The sequence below is a fragment of the Pan paniscus genome, chromosome 9, assembly GCF_029289425.2.
Source record: "Pan paniscus chromosome 9, NHGRI_mPanPan1-v2.0_pri, whole genome shotgun sequence".
Classification (NCBI taxonomy): Eukaryota; Metazoa; Chordata; class Mammalia; order Primates; family Hominidae; genus Pan; species Pan paniscus.
The window spans coordinates 33,799,198-33,814,717 of record NC_073258.2 but is presented as its reverse complement, the minus strand read 5'-3'; the positions used below and the strand labels follow the sequence as shown (position 1 = coordinate 33,814,717).

At 34.3% G+C, this 15,520-nt stretch overlaps 1 protein-coding gene across 6 annotated transcripts in view; it reads right to left on the bottom strand.

Annotated features, from left to right (window-relative positions):
* ELP4 (elongator acetyltransferase complex subunit 4) overlaps window positions 1-15,520 on the bottom strand; it is a 274,679-nt gene that overhangs the window by 179,994 nt on the left and 79,165 nt on the right. For 3 of the 6 annotated variants that reach the window (XM_003830413.6, XM_034932358.3, XM_055094261.2), the window contains exons 4-5: window positions 9,442-9,573; window positions 444-583 (exon numbers count right to left, since the gene is read on the bottom strand). In XM_003830413.6, the coding sequence (XP_003830461.1) occupies window positions 444-583; window positions 9,442-9,573 (272 nt within the window). Of the gene's footprint in view, window positions 1-443; window positions 587-9,441; window positions 9,574-15,520 lie in introns of all 6 variants that reach the window. The other 3 variants (XM_008955877.5, XM_034932357.3, XM_034932359.3) reach the window with 1 other exon arrangement.

Sequence of the window (15,520 nt, the reverse complement as noted above, 5' to 3'; positions counted from 1 at the left end):
AAGTATATACTTGTTTATGCTCTGAAAAAGTATATGCCAAAAAATTAAATTAAGCAAATGACATTAGTTTGTATCATTTTCATTGCTATTATTATCAATACATATTTATTAGGTGTCTATTTGCATTTAAAGCTGAAAGACTCTGGTTTAGAACTGTTCTACATTTTCTTGAAAACCAGCACTTATAAATTTGGTGTCCTGACTTTTCAAGTTGCAAATTAGAGAAATAGTGGTTTCAGCAGTTACAGGACCAGAGAAAAAAGAAAGCCACAGATAATGAAATACTATGAAAAATACACAGACTTGAAGTTACAAATTATGTAGAAAACTAATATTTATTATGATATTTACCCTTAGATGTGTATTCTTTCAAAAATGTGGTAAAAGTGCATTCTACTAATATTTGAAATCAGATTTTGTTATTAAATGGGTCATTAACTTACCAGGGTTCTACTTTGAGAGTTGAAGATATTTTCTCTGGAAGAAAAAATCCATGCCAATTTGAAGCCTCAATTAGTTCTTGTGGCATTCTTTTTGATGCATCATAATAGTGACCAAATCTTGAAGATGATACTGGTCCAATCTGCTAAAATAAACCCCACAGTGGTTGTTAAACAATTATTTTTAAGCTATAATTTATTTGTCCTACATCCAGCAAAACAATGGCATATTTATGAATTTTAAGCTAATAAGGAAGAACGGATATACATACACTAAGTAAATTTCAAAGAAGCATACAACAACCTTTATTATTTTAAACCATTTATAGTTACAAATCAACCTTTTTATCTTTCATGTTTCTTCACTTCTAGTGGTTCTCTAAATTTGACAAGAATTTACAAACCTCTTTGGTTTTTTTTCATTATACTGTATGCCTTCCTAAGTTCAAAACTTAATATACATAATTCTTAATTAATATTTAAGATTCTAGGTTTTAATGACAAGTTAAATATGCAGTTGCCAAGAACTAACTGAAAACTTAAACCCAATTAATTCACTGGTAAGAGGTCCAAAAGAAACTAGCTATTTAAATATATTAAACTGAGTATAATTTAAAACTGAATTCTCACATAAGACAATATATGTGTAGATTAAACATTTCTTGCAAATTTAAATTAAGCTTATAGGATAAAATGTACTACAATACTCCAGACAGGAACAAGGCACATGATAAAGTGGAAGATCGTATATGACCTACATTAGATCAATCAGAACCTGGCATAATCATTGGTTCATTGATAATTCCTCTTTTGTGTTCTCTACTAACAATTTCTCTAACAAATTATCTTTCTTATAAGAAACTCTAATTTATATGACACTGAATTTATTTATATGGGATAGCAAAAGTCTACTAACATAACATTATTATTACGTTGCTTTGAATGGACTTTGAACTAATTTCTTTCATTCAATACATTGAAAATATATATACATCACTATCCAAAATTGAACTATTAACAAATTCCACTTGGCAATAGTCTCTAATAAAAGATTTCAGATCTACTATTACATAATTTCCACTGTCCTGAAACATATAAGTTTCAGCATATTCAACAAAACTAGATAATCACTACAGAAATTGAAGAACTATACATAGTAGATACTTATCTAAGTGACAACTTTTTAATTTAGATAAGAAAGACATATTTGCTTGACACTAGATATTTGCATTTAAGACTTCAAGGATTCATATTCTTAAACTAAATGCCTCCCAACAGGAAATTATACAGTAATAAGAAATAAAAATTTTTAAGTCTAATAGAAATACTTTTTTCAGATTCAGAGTCTGTGGGTTTGACATTTATTTTTTAAATGAAATGACCGTTCATCCCTCCATAAGGTACTACTTACTTTCATTAATGAAAGATATGCTATCAGTTTGCTTCAATCTAATCTTTTCAATCCAATATGTACAGAATTCTTGTTCCCAAAACATAATTTATCCATTTATCATGAAACTATTGATAAATAAAATATATAATATTAAAATGTTTCTTAAAAATAGGGTACAAACTTAAAAAATGTAAACTTATTAGTCTAAAGCAATTTAAACAAGGTCTGTTCTTTGGCCTATAATCTATTCTTTATCCGGATTATAGTTCAGAATGTTTTTATTGCAATCTCTGCTAGAGCTCATCTTTTTATTGTGTAAGTCCAAGCCCCCTTAATGTTTTAGAAAGGCCTTGACTAACTGAACTTTGATCTGATGTCTTCATTGAGAAAAACACCAGGTTGCCCATTTCAGATGCAAATCCCCCTAAGGCCCAATAGAATTTAGTAAAGACAGCAAAAAAGAAAAAACCAGAAGTTTCCAGGATCCTCTTTGAGAATCCTGGGGCACACTGGTGTCCTTAATCCATGCTGCTGCATGGATTAAGGTAGGTGATAACCTTTCCTGATTCAAAAGAATAAGCAGAGTGCCTACAAACTGGGTGGAGACTAGGATTTGGCTATAATAAAACACCATGCAATAAAAGCTTGGTCTATGTCAGAAGCCTCTGAAAAGGCCTCAATGTACCACATTCCCAGGCCTAGTAGGGAAGCTTGCAAAAGCCTACCTGAATCAAATAAGCATGAATAATCTATTTTAGCAGACTGGCCATGGGGAGAGAGAAAGAAAGAGACTTTTCACTTCTTTTAAGTTTGAGTTAATAAATTTATTAGTGGGCTGAAAGTTCTTGAAGTCCTATGCACTCAGAGAAATATGCTAAATTGCCAAGAAGCAAAGTATGCTTTTTAAGTTGCCGTCTCTATTAATGTTTCTAATTACAATATTAATGTGACAGAAATCTCAGATTTGGAATGAATCAAGGCAGAAAATTGATTTCATGCTGAGACAGTTTACATATAGAACACAAATAATTCATTAAAATGTAAAAATAAAATTGGAAGCTTTTCTCATTATAATTGTTATTAATTTATTTAGAAATTAAAATTAGATATGGTAGCTAAAATATTCATAAGGTAGCCATGAAAATTTTATTGCTAATGAAAAACTTTAATCTTTCAATTAACAATGAAAATAAAAATATATTCTTACAGGAAAAAACAATTTTCCAAGTTTTTCTGCTCAAGACATATAACATTAACATATAATCAGATTTTGAAACACTGAAATCTTTTGAGGCCTAGAATTATAAAACAAAGACTTAGACATTTGCTCTAAAAAAGATAACTATATGCTGTAAATAAAATAATTATCATCTACAAAAAACTGTCATCAACTCAATAAAAATTGACACATTTAAAAATATCAAACTATTATCAATAACTAGTCAGCTTATTAGGTAAGAACATGTTGCTTTAGTTTTACATTATGAAAACTTCTAATTCACGTTCATAAACTACCTTTTGACTTTGTCATCTGTGGAAGTGAGTAAAATGAAATGGTTCAGTAAAAATTTATGATGTTAAAAGGAAATGAACTTTGATGGGGGTACAGGAGAAAAACGGTAAAAAAAATACCGTACTCTACTTGTAGTATGTTACAAAGAAACAAAACTTTCAAAGAAAAGCTGCACCAAGAAAATCTAAATAAGACCTTTTCTTACTGTTGTTATTATTTCTTATTTCTCAGTATAGCATACCAGACATCAAGAATCCAAACAGTTTTTAAAACACTTTGATCCTCAGTTTAATCACTAGAATCTGGAGCTAATAATTATTTTACAAGGCTGTTGTGAGACTCTAATGTAATACTGGCAATGAATATTCTGTAAATTGTGAAGTAGTATGTAAATGTTATTCATTGTTATTATTGTGTCATGATTCACTAGAGAATGAGAAGATCCATCACTGTGTTTTGTAATTACATTGCCTTATTGAAAAAATGGTATTTGTTGGTCATCTACACCTATACACATCTACCACAGGGCTGCTGCAGCTAAACCACTAAGATAGAAAGTCAATGTTTGATGAGAATTTAACATAATAAAGACTTAACACACTGCCATGAGTTGCTGGAGTCATTGTAGGTCATGGTATTAGAGCTCTACAATACTGAGAAAATTAAGTCTCAGAATATACTGTCGGCTAGCAATTCATGGAGTGAGTCAGGAATAGTGGTTGATGATTATAAGATAGGGGAGAAGAAGGCATGTCCACCTTAGAGAGAATTAAAATCACATGGTGAAGAAAAGAGGGCTTTTTTAAAACTATACACTCTTCAATTCAAATGAAGCACTGCTTTATGCTTTACTGAACTAGTGTTATTGATCTAGGTACATATATTCTTCTCCACTTTTGCATTAGTAAGTGGTAATATGGCTACACCCTTAGGACCTGGTGACAACTTATTTTAAAAGGCATCTATGATAATCAATACACCTACTTTTGAACTATTTATTTAATCTCAAGCCACAATTATGTTAACTGCATTTTGTCCCAAGTAAAATAAAGAAAACACAGTGAAGTCTACGGCCAAACCACCCTGAATGTGCCCAATCTCATCTGATCTCAGAAAACCCAGTGATATGGTTTGGTTCTGTGTCCCCACCCAAATCTCAACTCAAATTGTAATCCCCACATGTCGAGGAAGGATCCTGGTGAGAAGGGATTGGATCATGGGGGTGGTTTCCCCCATGCTGTTCTCCTGATAGTGAGGGAGTTCTCAGGAGATCTGATGGTTTAAAAGTGGCAGTTTCCCCTGTGCTTTCTCTCCTGCTGCCATGTAAGATGTGCCTTGCTTCCCCTTCACCTTCTGCCATGATTGTAAGTTTCCCGAGGCCTCCACAGGTATGTGAAACTGTGAGACAATTAAACCTCTTTTGTTTGTAAATGACCCAGTCTCAGTGAGAATGAACTAATACAGCCAGGTTTTGTGTGTGTGCGTGTGTGTGTGTGTGTGTGTGTGTGTGTGTATTAAAATGAGAAAGGCAAAGTAAAGCCTAGATTTATAAAGCAGATAATGACGAGTGATCATCAAAGCCTATCAGTCTTGGCAAATCATCATATATAAAATTACCTTAACAGGCAAATATACATGCTAGTGACATTTCAAAGAAAAGCAAAGAAGCCAGAAGGTGGTTCTATTTTCTAAATTGGATACAACTCACTGTAAATACAAGTAAACATAAGCATGACCATTGACTGCATATTCAAAATAAGCTATCATTTTGTCTGTATCGATTAATGTGTCTTAGCTCAGTTAAATATTTAATCTACATACTATTCATTCCTTCATGCATCCAACAAATAATTACTGAGCACCTACTAAATGTCAGTAAAACAAAACAGTCAAAGTCCCTTTCTCTCATTGAGCTCACATTCTAGTAGGAGATAGATGATAATAATAAATTAGATATATATTATCATCATTTAATGATAAGTGCCTTTAAGAAAAGTAAAGCAGTGAAAGAAGATGATACAGAGTGGTTTTATTTCATTCACAGCGACAAAGGCAGTCACTTCTGGTAAAGTAATCTTTTAGTAGAGACCTAAGAAAATGAAAAAATAAATAATCTGGACAAGTTCATCATAAGAAGAGAACAATTTTCAAAACATTCAAGCTTTAAACCTTGAAAACTGAGCACTAGGGCTGGGTTCAGTGGCTTATGCTTGTAATCCCAGCACTTCAGGAGGCCAAGGTGAGAGGATTGCTTGCTTGAAGCCAGGAGTTTGAGACCAGCCTGGGCAACATAGTGAGACCCTATCTCTACAAAAATATTAAACAATAAGCTGGGTGCTCTGGCACGCACTTGTGGTCTCATATTTGTGAGGCTGAGGTGGGAAGGTCACCTGAACCTGGGAGGTCAAGGTTGCAGTGAGACATAATTGTGCCACTGCACTGTAGCCTGGGTGACAGAGCAAGATCCTATCTCAAAAAAAAAAAAAAAAAAAAAAGAAGAAGAAAAGAAAAAAAGGAAAAGTGTACTAAGTTTATTTGTTAATATGCAACCTTAATTAATAGATAACAAAGCCAATGGCAGGTGCACCAGACTCTAAAAGGAAGAACAAAATTAGCACTACTCACTGGGGCAAGGATAGTATCTATGATTCAAATTTATAAAAAACAATGTATTTTTAGAGAAACAAATAATTTTTACCCCAACTCTATATAGCTTTCATAATAAGCAATAAGAGAAAAGGCTGGCCAGGTGCGGTGGCTCACACCTGTAATCCCAACACTTTCGGAGGCCGAGGTTGGCGGATCACGAGGTCAGGAGTTCAAGACCAGCCTTGCCAACACAGTGAAACCCCATCTCTATTAAAAATACAAAAATTATCTGGGTGTGGTGGTGTGCATCTGTAATCCCAGCTACTTGGCATGCTGAGGCAGGAGAATCGCTTGTACCCGGGAAGCGGAGGTTGCGGTGAGCTGAGATCGTGCCACTGTACTCCAGCCTGGGTGACAGAGCAAGACTCCGTCTCAAAAAAAAAAAAAAAAAAGAGAAAAGGCTTAAAGCTTTAGTTACTTGCATTTTTGACAACCATTTCACTTGAGAATGCTAATTACCAATGAAAAGACCAAAATCAGCTGGGTGCAGTGGCTCACACCTAGAATCCCAGCACTTTGGGAGGCCAAGGCAGGCAGATCACCTGAGGTCAGGAGTTCGAGACCAGCCAACATGATGAAACGCCATCTCTACGAAAAATACAAAAGCTAGCCGGGCGTGGTGGTGGGCAACTATAGTCCCAGCTACTCGGGAGGCTGAGGCAGGAGAATCACTTGAACCTGGGAGGCGGAGGGTGCAGTGAGCTGAGATCGCGCCACTGTACTCCAGCCTCTAAACTTAGAGTTTAGGTTCATTACTGACTCTTTCAGGACACAGCAATAGAAAAATTAGAATACAGTCACCATTAAGGCCAGTCACTTGAATGAATCTGCCAGAATCAAAGACGTGAAGTTCTTTGCCATTAGGGTTCTCAAGTGCTAGTCCTATATTTCTAGTCTGTTTTGATTTCTATCACTTAACTCATATTTTTCTAAACAGACTAACCTCTATTCTGGCCTCTTGCACCCAGTTCTCGTTCACATCCAAGCTAGGCTATACCTGTAACAACTTCTGATTACACAGAGCTTCCTTCTATTTTTTAATACAAATGTATAGTATTTTACTGTTCAGACATACCATAATTTATTTAGCTAGTTGCTTACTGATAGACATTTAGGCTATTTTCAATCTCTTGCTGTTAAAAAAAAATCTGCTGTATGAATAGCTCATGTGTATTTACTTTTACATTTGAGTAAATATATTGATGATGTAAATATCCAAAAGAATCAAAGAATATATGTTTTTGTAATCGTGAAGGTTACTACCAAAATACTTTCTACAGAAGTTGTACCTTTTTACATTTTCACCAGCAAAGTATGAGTATCAGCTTCCCCCACCCTAGCTAATACAGTGTCTTACCAAGTTAGATCACTGTCAATTTGATAAGAGAAAAATAGCAGGACAGTGTAGTTTTCATTTGAATTTCTCTCATTAAAACTGAAATTGGGCATATGTTTTGTATGTTTAAGAGTCACTTACATTTCCTTTTCATATTTTTGCCCATTAAAAAAAATCAGTTGTAGAATTTTCCTTTTTCATTTTAAAAGTTATTTGTATATAAGGAAAATTTGTCCTTATTTTATAATTTGAGTTGCAAATATTCTCTCTTAAATTTGTAGTTTGTTCACAGTCATTTAAATCACAGCTTAAAAATATTATTCAAATAGTTTCCACACAAATTAGAACAATATGTCATTGCTTAATATGCATCTATTATAACATGTTTTATATCTGGTACACAGATGATACTTAGTATTTGCTGACTGAATGAATAAATACATTTATCATTATTATTGATTAAAAGAGCATTAGCATAAGTGCTGGAGGTACAAGAGAAAATAAAACAAGCTCTCGCCTCACAGAAAATTTTCTGTGTGGTGGAGGAGAGAGTTATACTACCAATTAAGTATAAAACAATGAGAAAGATGTATATATACATATTTTTTGAGACGGAGTCCTGCTCTGTCGCCCAGGCTGGAGTGCAGTGGCACGATCTCAGCTCATGGCAACCTCCACCTCCCAGGTTCAAGCAATTCTCTGCCTCAGCCTTCTGAGTAGCTGGTATTACAGGCGCCTGCCACCAAGCCCAACTAATTTTTGTGTATTTTTAGTAGAGATGGGGTTTCACCATCTTGGCTAGGCTGGTCTTGAACTCCTGACCTTGTGATCCACCCGCCTTGGCCTCCCAAAGTGCTGGGATTTCAGGCGTGAGCCACTGCGCCCAACCCAGAGAAAGATGTATTTTAAAATATATGAAGTGCTACAGGGAAAAAAAGGAAAGCGGAAAATTATGTATGGAAAGCCATAAGAGGTAGTAACATTTGAACTTGGAGAAGGATGCATTGGTGAGTAAGAAAGTGAAAAAAGCATTACTAAAAGAAATACAAGCAGTTTATAAGAAGCAATTCTCAAAAGATAGTTGAATGTAGTGTTTTATATACACGGGAGGAAGAGGCTAAAAAGGTAGGCTTGGATTAGATTATACAGATTTTGTATACATACAATCTTAAATTTGTATTTCATATTGCGAGCTTATAATATCAAACAGGTTTGATCCCATATACTAACTTTCATTAGTGGTAGTGGCTACCCAGAACATTCCTGTAGAGAAGAATTCTAAGGCTGTGTCTGAGTTTGGCAGGATAGTATTAGAGGGTACTACGGTCTGCTATTTATTTAGAAGGGGGTAGTGAAAACAGGAAACCAAATGAGGCATTTGAAGTTAAAGGTATCATACACATATTTCTATCCTTGGGAAAGATAACACTGATGTCAATGTGGAAGACTAGAGAAGGATGGACTAAGGAAACTATGTCTTATTCAGATTAGAATATTCCTTTCTTTTCTACTAGTATGCTAATATCTGATAGATGTTAAATAATGTAGTCTGAAAAGTGAATGAAGTGAAGAATCAAATAAGGAAGCTAATAAATGAACCATCCATCACCAGGAATAGAGTTCCTGAGTTTTACTGGACAGATTTATTGGCATTTGTTCTGACTTCTCAGAAATTTTTCCTTCATTTCTTACCTATTCTGTCTGTTCTGAATAGATGATGTTACCAGATAGATGAGTTTGAAAATGTAATGACTGAAAATGTATAAGGATAAAAATAGTAATTCCAAAGAACCATCATTTACATTGAGTATTTATAGGTAACCATACTGGATAGAAATGGCTTCATTAGTTCACTTACTCTGTCTTGCAACTCTAGAATAAAGCATTCTATATGGGCATTATGGAAGAAATGAAACAACCTATTTTGGTAAAAAACAAGTTACCATAGATTTTATTTGTAAGAAATAGATCGTCTTGACCAAATACTCTACAAATGAAACAGCTAATTCTTTAAATAAACAAATACACATATAGGCATACCACAAGAGATTCTGTAAGATGAAAACAAATGCATTTGCAAATTTTGGAAAGAATTTGTATGTTTACTTGCCTCCATCTTGGGTAATAACTGGTAACGCCAAGCTATTTTCATCTTAATATTAGATTCTGGTGTTTTATGATTGTATACATCTTCATCAAATTCCTTTTTACATTTATCATCAAGTAATGGTGCTGGAAGTTCCTAAGAAAACAAAATGACACATAATTGAGATTCTGTGGTAAAATATGACAATTTTCTTAAACCATAATATTAGCAACACTAGAAATTTCCATTGTATTGAAAATTCATGACTAACATTGATTTAAATACAAATTCATAAAAATAGACATTTCTAAAACAGAGAAAACAAGTATAATACAAACATTAAGTTTAATTTTTTAGCAATAAACTGGAATTTAAAGAAAATATCCAAATTTCTATACTCACAAAAATCAATTGCCATTCGAACAAGAGGTTATACTCAATTCTCAAAACGTATCTGCTTAAAGCAAAGTCTGGAATTAGTACTTATGTATTCCATATAATTATTATTATGTTGGCCACAAGGTAAAAATAAAACATTTGCACAATCTGCTTACTGGTTTGTAATTTTAGAATTCAAAAAAGCAATTCACTAAAATAACGGGTGAAGTAACAACTAAGAATAATGACATTTATTTTACCTACATCAAATGCTAGCTTTGCACCTGCAAGCTTATGTCTCTTCTTTAACAATAATCTCTGATTAAATGAAGAGACAGTAAGTTACAATTTATTAATTTTGGAAGGTGACCAACTTCATAACCATAAAATACATAAAAAACTAGAAAACATGTTTGTTAAGCGGTACTATAGAAAGAATTCAAAGAAAACTGTATTTAAGTTTCTTGAAGAAGGAAAGCACATACAATAATTTTGTTTTATTTTCTATTAGAATCATAAAGATAATGTAGGGCATTGGATTAGTAAATATAATGTGTGCTATGTTATATATTAGTCTAAATTGCAACTTCTACTTTTCAAGATCAAATTTACTTATGCTTAGAATCATGTCGAAAAATCAGCTCAAAACACATTAACTGTTAATATGATATATTTTACTCACCTTCTAAAAGACCTCAAAGTGAATTCACATTTTAATTAATGCTAGTCTTAGAAACTAGTTATATCATTTAAGCTGTGAATCCATCATTCCTAGCTAAGCATTAGTATCTTACAGTATAAAGTAACTTCATTTTCCAGTGGAAATACGTATTTGTGAGAGTATAGTGTAATACAGCATCGTGGTTATGAGTTTGAATTCGGCAACTAGAATGTCCAGTTCAAATCTTGACTTTGCACTAGTAGCTGTGTCTGTGTTACCACAGGACCTCTCTATGTCTCCATTCATCATCTAAAAAATGGAGGTAATAGTATTTACTTCTGGCTGTGCGCAGTGTCTCACACCTATAATCCTAGCGCTTTGGGAGGCCAAGGTAGGGGGATCACTTGAGTTCAGGAGTTTGAGACCAGTTTGGGCAACATGACAAAACTCCATCTCTACAAAAAATACAAAAAGATTAGCTGGGTGTGGTGGCACATGGCTGTAGTGCCAACTACTTAGGGGAGGATCGCTTGAGCCCAGGAGGTTGAGGCTAAAGTGAGCCAAGATCATGCCACTGCACTCCAGCCTGGGTGACAAAGTGAAACCCTGTCTCAACAACAACAACAACAACAACAACAACAACAACAACAGTATTATTCACTTCAATGGGTTGTTGTAAGGAGTAAATAAGTTAAAAATGTAAAATACAGAGAATGATGTTTGCTACATATTAGGAATCCTACAAATATTAGATTGTGAGAAGTCAGTCAAACAATCGTCCTCAGAGCCACACATTTTGTATTGTCAATATTGGGCAACAAATTTAGTATAATGTATTTGGTTTAACATCTTTTTCAACCCCAGGGACACCTGGCAATAGTTGTAACAATGGTTACTCACAACTTGATAATAAAAACATTTGAAAAATAACTTATATCACACTGTCCTCTTATTGTGGAAAATAGGCCAATTCTAAGAAATGCTCTTACATTAATGTGTACAATATTAGAGAAATAAACCTAAAATACTAGAGATTCATTAATATGTTTAACTTATCTAAACAAGATGAGACTATAAAATATAGGTAAGCATTTCCTCATTTAAGTTATTAAATATGTATCTATTCCCATAATAGACGTTTTACCATGTTAAAAACTTTTAATGTATCATGAAAATTATAATGATTCCAAGTTTAATACTGATAAGGCACTCATTTTCTTAAAGATGAAAATGTTCAAAAGATGTACAGAAAATACACTTTATCAATTAATGCCTATGTAAAGGATATAAGGTTTCTTATATATACATATACATATATAAGGTTTCTTATATATACATATATAGGTTATAAGATTTATTATATATACATACATATATATATTATATACACATATATACACACATATATATATACACACACACACCTCCTGGGCTCAAGTGATCCTCCCACCTCAGCCTCCTGAGTAGATGGGACTACAGGCACATGCCACCATGCTTGGCTAATTTTTGCATTTTTTGTAGAGTCCAGATTTCACTATGTTGCCCAGGCTGGTGTTGAACTCCTGAGCTAAAGCAATCTGCCTGCCTCGGCCTCCCAAAGTGCTGGATTACAGGCGTGAGCCACCGCTCCCAACTCTTTATATATTTTTTAAAGTGAAATAAAATTCACATAACATAAAAACAACATTTTAAGTAAAAAATTTGGTAATTTTTACTAATTCAGAGTTGTGTAACCATCACCACTATCTACCTTCATCAGTCCCCCAAAAAACTGCACACCCATTTAGAAATCACTCCACATTCCCCTTCTCTCCTGCCCCTGGCAACCACTAATCTTGTCTTTATGGATTAGTCATTCTGGACATTTCCTATAAATGGAACCATACAATACATGACCTTTTGTGTCTGGCTTCCTTCATTTAGAGTAATGTTTTCAATGTTCCTCTATGTTGCACCATGTTTCAGTATTTCATTCTTTTTTATGGTCGAATACTATTCATTGTATGCATGTACCACATTAACTACTCATCACCTGATGTACATGGATCATTTCTATTCTTAAGTTATTATGAGTAATGCTGCTATAAATATTCACACACAAACTTTTGTGTGAACATGTTTTCCACTGTCTTTGGTATATACCTAGATGTGGAATTCCCGAGTCACAGGATAATTCCATTTTTAACTATTTGAGGAACTGCCAAAATGTTTTCTACAGTGGCTGCACCATTTTACATTCCGACCAACAATGTACGTGGGTTCCATTTATTCTATATTCTTAGCAACCAATTGTTGTTATTATTATTATTATTTTTAAATAGCTACCCTAGTGGGGATGAAGTGGTATCTCAATGCGGTTTGGATTTGCATTTTCCTAACGACAATGATACTAAGCATAACTTCATGTGCTGGGTTGGCCATCTGTATATCTTCTTTAGAAATATGTCTATAATGGTTTTATCCCCCCCCCCCTTTTTTTTTTTTTTTGAGATGGAGTCTCGCTCTGTCACCCAGGCTGGAGTGCAGTAGTGCCATCTTGGCTCACTGCAAGCTCCACCTCTCGGGTTCATGCCATTCTCTTGCCTCAGCCTCCTGAGTAGCTGGGACTACAGGCACCCACCACCACGCCTGGCTAATTTTTTGTATTTTTAGTGGAGACAGGGTTTCACCATGTTAGCCAGGATAGTTTCAATCTCCTGACCTTGTGATCCACCCACCTTGGTCTCCTAAAGGGCTGGGATTACAGGCGTGAGCACTGTGCCTGGCCCTTATCCCATTTTTAAGTTGGGCTGTTTATCTTTTTGTTGAGTTGTCAGACTACTTTATTTATTTTAGATAGTAGACATTATCAAATATATTATTTGCAAATATTTTCTCCTTGGACACTGGAAGTGTCCTTTGATGGACCAAAGATCTTAATTTTGATGAAGCCCAATGATACAGTTTGGATGTATTCTCCATCCAAATCTCATATTGAAGTGTAATCCCCATTGTTGGAGGTGGGACCTGGTGGAAGGTGAACAGATTATGGGGGCGGATTGCTCATGAATGGTTTAACATCATACCCCATGGTATTGTCCTTGCAATAATGAGTGAGTTCTGGTGTTTAAAAGTGTGAACTACCTCCCTGCTTGCTCTCTTGCTCCTGCTCCTCCCATGTGAGATGCCTGTTCTCAATTTGCCATCCGCTATGATTAGACGCTTCCTGAGGCATCCTCAGAAGCATAAGCCACTATGCTTTCTGTACAGCTTGCAGATCTGTGAGCCAATTAAACCTCTTCATAAATTACCCAGGCATTTCTTTATAACAATTTGAGAATGGCCAAATACACCCAACTTATCTGTTTCTTTCTTTTGCTGCTTGTGCTTCTGGTGTCATATTTAAGAAATTGTTGCCTCATTCGAAGTCATGAAGGTTTATACTTATGTTTTCTTCTAAGGATTTTAGTTCTTAAATTTAGCTCTTTGATACATTGAAAGTGAATTTTTATATACTGTGTGAGGTAGGGGTTCTTATATTTTTATAAGACTGAAGTATCAGTTATGTTGAAATTATTATTGAGTACCAATATATGCAAAGTCCTGGTCTAGTTTTTTGTGGACACAGCAGTGAACAAACTTAGTAACAATAACAAGAGTACATATATATATATAGTACTTGCTCTATTCAGGGCAGTTCTAAGTGCTTTAGATATGTTAATTCAGTGTTCGATAATAAACTTATGAGGTAGGTACTATTATTATTGCCTTTTAGGTTGGTGCAAAAAAATTGCGGTTTTTGCCATTACTTTTAATACATAATGGGAAACTGAAACATAAAGAGGTTAAGTAACTTGTCCAAGGCCACAGAGCTAGTAAAAAATGGAGCTGGGAATTTGAAGCCAGTTGGTAGTCTGATTCCAGAGTGTGTGCTCTTAACCACCATGCTATATTGCTTCTATAATAAGCTTTCATTCTATTTATCGAGTAAAACAATAAACAAACAAATAAATAATAGGTCACATGATAATAATGTATCATAAAAATTATAATGATTCCAAGTTTAACACTGATAAAGATGTTTTTTGTGGACAAGTGTAGAACTGGAGCAAAGTAAGAAGGCAAAGACTCCATTTTAATAAACTTAGTAAAGGATGGCCTTTCTGATAAGGTCAAAACTGATGGAGACAATTCTATATATAATTAGTTGAAATTCTATAAAATATACTACTATAGAACTTGTCACATAGATGTGGTATCATCTATATACAATTTATAATCTTTCAGAAATATATCTATGCTATTGCCCAGATCTTGACATAGTAGAAACAGCACTAATGTTAAGAGATTCAAGTATGTGAAGAATCCAAGGATCTGTAATTTAATCTTGCTTTATTCTTCAAATGCATATATGAGACTTATCGTACAGTAAAAAAGGAGTACATAAAAGAGGCACTAGATGATCTTTACTGTCCATATTTATATATAGCTCTCTCTTCTCTGAATTCCCATTTCACTTTCATCTGTGCCAAACATTTTGGTACTGGATCATATGCAGCTTGATATTCTTCGACATTTCATGTATGTATAATCTCATTTTCCAATAAAGGCTATAAATTTCTTGACAGGTAGGGACTATATGGTAATGTATATATTCTGACCTTGTTATAAAATGAGCACCGTAAGAAGTACAAAGAAGATACTCAAGAGATGCTTAGTGAAATGAACCACAGAAACTTCCTGGAACAATCTTAGTGGGCCAATTTTGTGTTATTCTCAAGGGAATTAATACCACAGCTTTCTCTGGGCTCCTTATGTTTCATGTGCTAATCTTTCTCTATCCCTATTATGTTGCAATTCTTTCTCAGTATAATGTGAGGTACATGTTTTCCATTTAATATGTTATTTGTTTTTTAATTATTATTATTATTTTTGAGACAGAGTCTCACTCTGTTGCCCAGGCTAGCGTGCAGTGGCGTGATCTTGGCTCACTGCAACCTCAACCTCCTGGGCTTAAGCCATTCTCATGCCTCAGCCTCCTGAACAGCTGGGATTACTGGTGTGCGCCACCACGCCCAGCTAATT